The sequence below is a fragment of the Chiloscyllium plagiosum genome, unplaced genomic scaffold, assembly GCF_037043375.1.
Source record: "Chiloscyllium plagiosum isolate Xiang-an unplaced genomic scaffold, Cpla_swu_hap1 HiC_scaffold_41, whole genome shotgun sequence".
NCBI classification, from domain to species: Eukaryota; Metazoa; Chordata; class Chondrichthyes; order Orectolobiformes; family Hemiscylliidae; genus Chiloscyllium; species Chiloscyllium plagiosum.
Genome location: NW_028270179.1, coordinates 9534393 through 9544832, shown reverse-complemented (window position 1 = coordinate 9544832; position 10440 = coordinate 9534393). Strand labels below are relative to the sequence as shown.

Here is a 10440-nt window from a genome sequence, read left to right as displayed (position 1 = left end):
TTTCCCCTCCCCCACCTTGTCTCAGTCCCAACCCCCGGATTCGTAGTCGCCCTCTTGACCTGCAATCTTCTCCCCGACCTCTCCGTCCCCACCCCCTCTCTGGCCTATCACCCTCACCCTCACCTCCTTCCACCTATCGTATTCCCAGCGCCCCTCCCCCAAATTTCCTCCCCCTACCTTTTATCTCTGCCCGCTTGGCACACCAGCCTCATTCCTGACGAAGGGCTTATGCCCGAAACGTCGAGTTTCCTGCTTCTTGGATGCTGCCTGACCTTCTGCGTTTTTCCAGCAACACATTTTTGAACTGAGGGTCAGTACAGCCTTGGTGAGCCGAGTAGCTTCCGTAGTTATTCAATGATTCTATGGACATAAAAATATCCAGAACTACATATCAGTAGATTTGTCGAAATCCCGAGTACCACGTATGAAAGAAAATTAATGTATCTACAATTACCTGCCTTGCCTTAGTTATGTTTTAAATTGTGAAAAGGGCCGATTTCCATGTTTTTAAACAAATCTCAGTGCTTATTATTTCCACACGAATATGAACAATATTGAGACTCTTCTCCTCTTTCCTCTTACAGCAAATCTCGTGGCAGTTGTCATCCTATCCCAGGGAAAGTGTGGGATCTCCAAATGCACCACTCATTACATGGTGGCAATGGCAATGTCGGATTTACTGACGATTATCACTGAAGTCATGCTTCTCCGAATCAATTGGTATTATTTCCCGATGCCTCTACTGAAACTCACTGCTGTGTGTAAAGTTAACTATCTCCTGGCTCGCTTAGCAATGGACTGTTCAGTCTGGTTCACTGTTGCCTTTACTTTTGATCGATTAATTGCAATTTGTTGCGAGAGGCTTAAATTTAAATATTGCACCAGGAAAACTGCAACAGGAGTTCTTGCAACAATCAGTATATTATTTAGTTTAAAAAACATACCAATTTACTTTCGATTTAAGCCTAAACGAATAATTAACAATGTGCCTCTGTATTGTTCTAACAAACGAGCCTATTTTACTGACCCGAGATGGACTGGATTTAGAATGGTTGATAAGGTTTTAACGCCATTGCTACCATTTGGTTTAATTCTGTTGCTGAATGCTCTGATAGTCAGGCATATATTAGTGGCTAGTCGAGTCCGTAAGGGACTGAAGGGTCATAACAATGGACAGAATGATCCAGAGATGGAGAGCAGACGGAATTCTGTGATTTTACTCCTGACCATATCGAGCAGTTTTATACTGTTGTGGTTTCCGTATATTTTGCATATTTTTAATGTTAATGAACTCCTCGATGACAATTCTGAATACATATTTAAGGAAGTTGCACATATGTTGCGGAATTTAACTTGCAGCACAAACACATTAATTTATGTTGCGACACAGTCCAAGTTCAGAGAACAATTGAAGAGCATGGTGAAATATCCGGTTACGTTAATTATGAAACTAACTTCGAAAGGAAACAACTCAAAGCTGCTGAAAAGATGATACGTGAATTGAAAGAGTGGCTTAGCAGAACACCGCTGGGAAAGAAAATCGAAAAGCAAGATGCATTAAAGTGTCGTGACCAATCCACATGGAGGAACAGCGGAACTAATAAAGAACAGTGGCACCAGGTCAAACAGAAACCTTCTGAAGGCCTGAAAGAAATGAGCAGGTATAAACCAAATCCACAACAACAGCAAGGCACAACCTATATGAACTTGTATAGCAATGGCAAAAGAGCAGAAAAATTCTCACATCCCAGAGATAAGAGGACAAGGCCGCGAGATAAAACCCGTCCTGCAAACTGGGTTGTAATGTACATACGAGCAAACAAAATGATGGGTTAAGCTTGTGTATTGCTGGACACTGTTCCTTACATAGTAATCAACAATATCATTTTCTGTCAGACAGAGCTTAATGGTTCAACAAAGAAAGGATCAACCAGGCGTTGAACTTTATTCATGACATTATTGACATTGATACTGGAGCAGATTAGATGCAATGGTTTCTGTGGTGAGGAGCTCATCCCAACTCTCGAAAATGTGTATGCACCATCTTGAAGGCAGACGTCTAAAATATGATGAGATACTCGCAGATTTGCTCGGGTTGGTGCAGCTCGAAAAATACGTGCGATTCTCAACCGATGCAGCAGGAATTTCACTGGTAAGCGTTTTTTTTAATCAAGTTAAATATTCGTGTCAGAGCCGGATTCTGCCCAGAGAGACATAAATTTAAGTACTCTAGTTAAACATTCAGCTCCTGATAAAGCAGTTATCCATCTATCACTGGAAACCCTTCACCTGCATACGGTCCTCAGGACTGTCTTCACGTCTTTTGATTACTGAGGGGATGGGGGTTTGGGGTAAGCTAATCCATAGAGTGATTCATTACAATCTTACTTACATAGGGTTGAATAATGATATCTGGGAATTGGTTGACAGTGAGAATTGTGCACAATGGGGGAGGAAGTGATTCACTTCGCATTTATCCCAAATTTTAAAGCATGCTGAGCAGACTTCGGTGCAGGATTACAACTCCCCAACCCGAACGCACACCGAAGTACCACCTGCTGGTGAGTTACAAAAGATGAAGTTTCAGCAACTGCACAAATTGTGAGAGAAATGATCAAGACGCGAAAACAATACTGGAGTGCTTTTGCTTTTTGTGCATTGGATCTTGTCCAAAGGTGTGCGGGGTCTTTGAAGTGTTCAAGCACCAAGCGGACGAGGAGAGATAGGCATACCGAATTGAAATCTACAAATAGATTAAAAATAATACGAACGTATTTGTTTCTGAATGAAAGTAGTAACAAGTGTCCTTGTGGAAACGTCATTGAACTCAGAGAACCCATGCTGATGCTCTGAGGATGCATCTTCAAACAGGACAATTGTCAGATGCAACTGTTTCCCTGAGGATCCCTCTTCCAAGAATATAACACAGAATCTGCTTAGACACTCGATCATTTCGACATTTTCGCATTCACTGTATTCATCTTTTATAGCACATCAGAGCCGTGTACAAGTTTTAGTATCTGTGAAACCTGCAGTCTAGCCATCAGCTTTCATTGCTATTTGTCATTGAGTTATTTCAGATAACTGTTCTGAGAAATCTGACAGAAATCTTACTTCATCGTCATTAAAAGCTATGCATGAAATTTCCAATCATGGAACGAGTGAAGAAAATCGTGTATTATTTCTCGAATCTTCTGCTGTTTCTCTAAGTAATTCTAATCAATAAATGGCCAAAAAAATGATTAGACAGAATCTATGCTCAAATTATGCATTGTCCTGTTTCTATAATACTGAGACTAAATGTAAATTTGACCAATGATTGCCCTCACAATCTTGAATGATAACATTTACAGATCAGAGAATGAAGCACGCAAATGAATTGTGATAATCTTGTACAGGTCCTTTTGGGAATAGTACGGATGGAGACGAGTTCTCGGTACATTTTGTTCAATAAAATGCTGGTTCTAAAATCGTTTGTTGGCGGTTTCCTACTTGATTGAATGGTTTTACACAAAAAAACAGTCATTCAGACAGTAGTTTGACGATTGTTGGTTGATGTTTGTGCAAAGCGCATTTTGTCAATCTCTGATGATGTAAGAGAATATTGAATTCCACCTGCATTATCCAGTGCCTGGTACTGTATGTGACCAAGAACCTTTCATTTGCTCCCCACCTCTCATTATCAGATTCACGAATCTTGCAACTGTGGAACTTCGCTTCTAGCCACACATTGAAAGTGGGATTCATTCTGTCTCTGAATCTTGCTGTCTGTCAGTGTGACTTGCAGCATTTATTTCAGAATCTCTGGTTTTGTGCATGTAAGTGAGATCCACTCTGCACACAGGCCCTGCTCAACATTGCGTTTCCACCCCCATTTGCAGAATACCTCCGGTCTGTATACAAGCATGACACCAACTTTCCTGTATCCCAGACATTTTAACACAGCATCCTGCTTGCAAGGCCATTTGTCTATCCTCGGCATGTGACCATACTCCAGTGACTCACAGCACAAACTGGAGAAGCAACATCTCGTCTCTTCTTCATTTTGATGGAGGTGGGGATGAAAGGTTTGTCAGAGAGGCCTCGATGAAATTCTGAAATCTTACTCCCATTAAATCTAGGTCTGATGATTTTGGACCATGTTTGATATTGACCAATTCTTCGTGCTCAGTGCTAGGCCCCAGGCTTCAAATCCTCAACACCGCTGCCCACCAGTATTGTAGGCACTGGCTTGGCCTTCCAGTGTGTCATACTGAGGATAGGCCAGAGCACCCTTTGGGGCTGCCCATTGTACTCCTCCTTGCTGGAGCCCACCGAGGTCAAGACGCAGCCTAGGTTGGCATCCAGGCCCTGGAGGACGGTAATGTTGAACTTCAGCTGCTGGTGGAGGTGGTGCTGGGTCTCATTCAGCTACTGCTGCTCACCCACGACATGGTTCAGGTGACTGATGGACTCCCAATCCTCCGTGTTCTTGCCAGGAGTGGGCGAGTTCCTGGAGGTGGAGGCCTTGGTGGGTAATCATTGAAACTGTGTCGGGGGCTGGTGAGGCTGCACTCAGCAGTGGCGCAGTAGTGGTCCACGAAATCAATTGGGCCACATCGAGGCCTCAACCAAATGCACAGCCAATTGGGGAAGCAAACCTAAAACGGATCCAGAGCCTCGATTTCCTTGCACTCAGCGGCAAGATCGGTCCTGCACTCTGATTGGCTCAATCCGTACTAGGACTGATAGGCGGCCTTGTCCTATATTCCCCTGCACTAACTCTACCACTGGGAGTGAAACTGGCTAATTGGCTATCCCAGCTGTATGCCCATGATGCATCCTGAGCTGAAATTTCACTGCGTTGTGGAGATATTGGCTAATTTACGAACGCAACACAAGGTCTGAGATGCATTCTCGACCTGCCCCATGGCCAGGGTGCGGATGGGATGTGGCTCAGTTAATCCACCACCACGAATCACATTGGCTGACAGGGCCCAAACCACAACCTGAGCCGTTATGTCCCTGCTCTATGGGGTGATGGTTTGGGAGGTGGGAATGATTATTCCATCCAACCGACACCAGGGGTGAAGTTGACCCACTCAGAGTTAGGCCGAAAAATCAACCTGCGCTCTCTATCGCTGATTTGTGGAGTTCAGCTAACCTTAGATCAACTGTAAACACTCGGCCCAGGATCTGGATCTTTGGTCTAAACCTCCCAGCACTGCGGTTCTCAATTCATCCGACATCACTAAGTTGGAGTTTGGTTTCGGAAAGGGCTCGAGAAGGGAGCCTGGGATGACCAGGAATGTTAAGACCTTGGTCAGGAAGAGAAAGGAACCATTCGTACTATCCGTAGGATTGGAACAAATGAAGCCCATGAAGTATGTAATGAAAGTGGGAAAGAGTATAAACAAGGAATTAAAATGACTAAAAGGGGTCATGAAAGGTCGTTAGCAAACAGGGTGATGGAGAATTCAAAGGTTTTTCATACTCTTACAAAAAGCAAGAATGTCGCCGGGAAAGAGTTGGCCAACTCAAGGACTACGGAGGGAATACATGACTGGAACCAGAAAAGGTCGGTGGGATCCCAAACGAATTCTTTGTCTCAGTATTCAGCAAAGAGAATGAATTGGTGGAGGATGATCTCAAGAGAGGGAATGTCGAGTTTCTAAGACAAGTTACTATTAAAAAGGATGAGGTGTCATGCATCTTTAAAAGGTTCCTGATGGGATCGAAACCAAAATATTGATGGAGACAAGCGAACAAACTACAGGAGCATTGACAGACATTTTTGTCTCTTTGTTCACAATAGCCAATCTCGTCCCTTCATTTATGAAGGGCAGCAGGGATAATCCTGGAAATGACAGATTTGTAAATCTCACATCAGTGGCAGTGAAATTATCTGTGATTTGGTTACACACACACACACACTCCCTCCCAATCTCTCGAACGACCTCCATCACCGATACCCCTCCTGTTTCATTAACCTCCTCCAGCTCCCACATCCCTCCTTATCTGAAACCACCTCCACACCTATCTCCCTAAATACCTCCAGCTTCCAAACGCCTGCCGATCGTGAACCATATCCCGCCCCCACACACTTACCTATCTCACTAATCAATTCCAACCCAACACCATTACATATCACTCTAACCTCCTTTTGCACCCGTACCCCAATTTTTCTTTCACCTCCTCCAAACTCTACGTCCCTTCCAATGTTTCTGACCTCCTCCAAACCCTACAGATCTCCCCATCTCTCTAAAAACTCCAACCACTACACCCCTCCCTTTCCCTCTACCCACCTTCAGACCCCACACCACCTCTATTTGTCGAAGAACCTCCATCTCCCAAACACATCCCTATGTCTCGAAACACCTGCAGCCGTATACCCCAAATCAATCGAACCACTTCCAACCCTTACATAAGTCACTATCTCTCTAACCTTACCCCAAGTGCTATAGCCCTCCCTATCTCTAACATGTGCTGCTGCAACCCTTCCCAAACTGTGGGAAAGAATTAAGAAAAAATCAGTAGTCTGTTCGAGTGTGCACATGCCTCGCAATCTCTGTAACATGGAGTCATCTTCAGTTTGATTTCCTATTTCTGTAACAACCCCCAGACTAGAAAACCACGATTATCTCCTGCAGATTTTGCTCAACTTTATTTCTGTAATTTCCTCCAACATCTACTCAGCCCCAAACTGCTTTTATCACCTCTTTCCGCACTCGGTCCCTCTCCCAATGAACTCCTCCAGCTTCTATTCCACTTGCTATATCCTCCAGCCCCTGACTCCATCTCTGTCCCTGTAACATTCTCCAGCAACTAAACCCCAACCTATCTCTGTAACAATCCCTCGACTTGACACTAACTCCTTGTCGCTGTAAAACGCTTCAGCGCAAACACATATTCGCTATCCTGTAACATTCTCCAGTACATGCATGCACTTGCTGTCAATGTAACATTCTCTAGCACCGAGACCTCTCCCATCCCTGTAGCCGTCTACATCACCTATACCACTCCCTATTCCTGTAACATTCTCCACCACCTACACCCCTCACTGCCTTCTAACAACCTCCAGCAACTAAGACCCTCCCTAACCCTATGACATTCTCCGGGACCTGCAATCCTCTCGATCCCTCATACCATTCTCCAAGCCCTACACCTCTCCCTATCACTGTAACATTCTCCAGCACCAATACTCACTCCCTTCCCTGTAAGATTCCCCAACACCGACACCCACTCCCTATCAATGGAACATTCTCCAGCAACATCACCCCTCCCTATCAATGCTACATGTTCCGGCACCTTTTCCCCAAGTGTTCTCTGTGACATCTTCCAACACCTACACTTCTCCCTATCCCTGTAAAATTGTCCCGCCCCTACACCCCACCCAATCTCTCTGATTAACTCCAGCACATGTACTCCCCATCAGTCGAACCACTTCCAGCACCTACACAAGTTCCTATATCTCTAACCTTAGCTGTTGAACCCCCGCCCCCCACATACTCTGTGAAAGAATTAAGAAAAAAATGAGTAGACTGTTGGAACATGCACGTGTCTCTCTATCTCTGTAACATCAACTCCCTTGCTTTCCTATTTCTCTAACATCCCCCAGACGATAAAAACATGATTGCCTTCTATAGGTTTCACTCATCCTCATTTCTGTAACTTTCTCCAGCATCTATACAGCTCTAAAATTCTGTTACCACCTCCTTCGCGTCCTGTCCCGCTCCCAGAAAACTCCTCCAGCTTCTATTCCATTTTGTACATCCTCCAGCCCCTGACTCCATCTCTGACCCTGAATCATTCCCCACCACCTAAATCCACCATAACCTTTTAACAATCTCTAGACCCGACACCAACTCCTTGTCACTGTAAAACGCTTCAGCACCAGCACACCATCCCTATCCCTGTCCAGTGACTCCATACAGTCAACACAGGAATTCTTGGACATCATCAGAAATACACACATAGATAAGGAAGAAACTAAGGTCTCATTTGCTGTAACGGTACTGTTCACCTCTATCAACTAAGCCCTATAAACAATAGCCAACCTGCTGGACATACAGAACAGACAACAAGACCGGGAACCTATCTACAAAGACTGCATACTCAAAATACTGGACCTGTGCTTCACAACACACTTCACATTCAACAGCCAAATATATGAACAAATCAACGGCACACCCATGGGCTCACCCATCTCCGGACTCATAGCAGAAGCAGTAATGCAAAGGTTAGAACAAACAGTTTTACCGCAAATTCAACCCAAACTCTGAGTCAGATATGCAGATGATATCTTTGTAATCATTAAAAACACAGAAATAGAGAACACACACCCGATCATCAACGCCACACTCACAGGAATCCGATTCACTAGAGAGGAAGAAAAGGACAACCAACTCCCATTCCTAGACGTGATGGTACAGAGAACACCAAACGGAGAATTCAACACAAAGGTATACAGGAAAGCCACACACACAGACCAAGTCCTAAACTACGAAAGCAACCACCCCAACACACACAAATGAAGTTGCATCAAGACACTGTTCAAAAGGGCCACAACACACTGCAGTACACCAGAACTGCAAAAAACAGGAAGAAGAACACCTATGCAATGTATTTGCCAAAAACGGATCCCCCTGCAGTTTCATCCAAAGATGCCTAAGGGAAAGACAACGGAATGAGGACATGCCACAACCCAAAGGACTAGCCACACTACCATACATCAAAAACATTTGTGAACTGACAGCCAGACTACTGCGACCACTAGGACTCATAACAGCACACAAACCAACAGCCACTCTCAGACAACAACTCACCAGGACGAAGGGCCCGATACCCAACATGAGCAAAACTAAGGTAGTGTACAAAATCCCATGGAAGGACTGCACAAAAAACTACATAGGACAAACAGGAAGACAGCTAACGATCCGCACCCATGAACACCAACTAGACACGAAACGACATGACCAGCTATCCTTAGTCGCCACACGCTCAGATGACAAGCAACAAGAGTTGGACTGGGACAACACTACTATTATAGGACAAGCCAAACAGAGAACGGCCAGGGAATTCCTAGAGGCATGGCACTTATCCACAGATACAGTCAATAAGCACATCAACCTGGACCCTATATACCGGCCACTGCAGCTGACAGCTGGAACTGACCACCGGAAGCGGCAGAGACAAACCACTATAAATGCCGGAGGAAACATCACGGAAGCGCTTCACAGGAGGCTCCCAAGCACTGAGGATGTCACCTAGACAGGGGACGAAACGTTGGCAACAGGAATTCCCAACTCGGCAAACAGAACTACAACAACTATACACCTTCCTATTTCTGTACCCTTCTCCAGCACTGACAGGAAAAAGTGAGGACTGCAGATGCTGGAGATCAGAGCTGAAAATGTGTTGCTGGAAAAGCGCAGCAGGTCAGGCAGCATCCAAGGAGCAGGAGAATCGACGTTTCGGGCATAAGCTCTTCTTCAGGATTCCTGAAGAAGGGCTTATGCCCGAAACGTCTATTCTCTTGCCCCTTGGATACTGCCTTACCTGTTGCGCTTTTCCAGCAACACATTTTCAGCTCCAGCACTGACACTCCTCAGTACCGCAATCATCACCTCCACAGCATTTCCTTCCCTATCTCAGTAACCTCCTCCAGCATCTGTATCACTCCACTTCAAGTCGTCTCCTCCAGCACCTGCATTACTCACTATCTTTGCATTCTCTACTGGCACCTACAGTCTTCTCTATTGCTGAAACTTCCTCCAGCCTGTGTCTTACGGTCTCAAAATACTGGCCTGGTGAATCAGCAGCCCCCATTTCACAAGCAGGATTGGAGAGAGTGTCTTTCTGGAGCAACAAGGAAAGTAAATTAGTATATAAAATACTGATCTCGCGAATCAGCAGCCCACACTTCACCAGTGGAGTGGGGAGAGCGTGAACCAGGGACAAACTGGGAAGGTATATTAGAATATAAAATACTGACCTGTTGAGTAAACAGACGTATTTCACCTGTGGGAGTGGGGAAAGCGTGAGCCAGGGCAGGCGGGAAGTTAGATTCGAAAATAAAATACTTACCTTGCGAATCAGTGGAGCGAAGGCTAAACAGGAGCGGAAGTGGATACATGATGGGTAGGGAAAGTGAACTAATATATTCGGAGGTGGTGGTGGTGGTGGTGGTGTGGGCTGTAATTAGCAGGGGAATAACATAGTGACCAGGTCTCTGTGGATTAGAAGGGATAGGGTAAAATAGGAGAGCGATGGTGACAGGAGATTCAATGGTAAGAGGAACAAACAGGAAATTCTCTGGTCGCGGAAAGGACTTTCGGCAGTATGTTGCCTCCTGGTTGCCAGGGTCAGGTATGTTTTGGATGGAGTCATCAAGATTCTTAAGTGGGAGGGAGAGCAGGCAGAAGTCGTCGCACAGATTGTAGACAATGAGATAGCTAGGAA

The 10440-nt window shown here is 45.1% G+C and overlaps 1 protein-coding gene across 1 annotated transcript; it reads left to right on the top strand.

The window, feature by feature from the left end:
• Positions 1-544: 544 nt before the first annotated feature.
• On the top strand, positions 545-1492 carry LOC148138141 (putative G protein-coupled receptor 139). Its single transcript, XM_087981826.1, has one exon. It carries the CDS (start codon positions 545-547, stop codon positions 1490-1492), a length of 948 nt encoding a protein of 315 aa, XP_087837952.1.
• Positions 1493-10440: the final 8948 nt, after the last annotated feature.

What these genes read in the sequence shown, in the direction of transcription:
- LOC148138141 (XM_087981826.1), top strand. Translation starts at nt 545, where the DNA reads ATGAACAATATTGAGACTCTTCTCCTCTTTCCTCTTACAGCAAATCTC.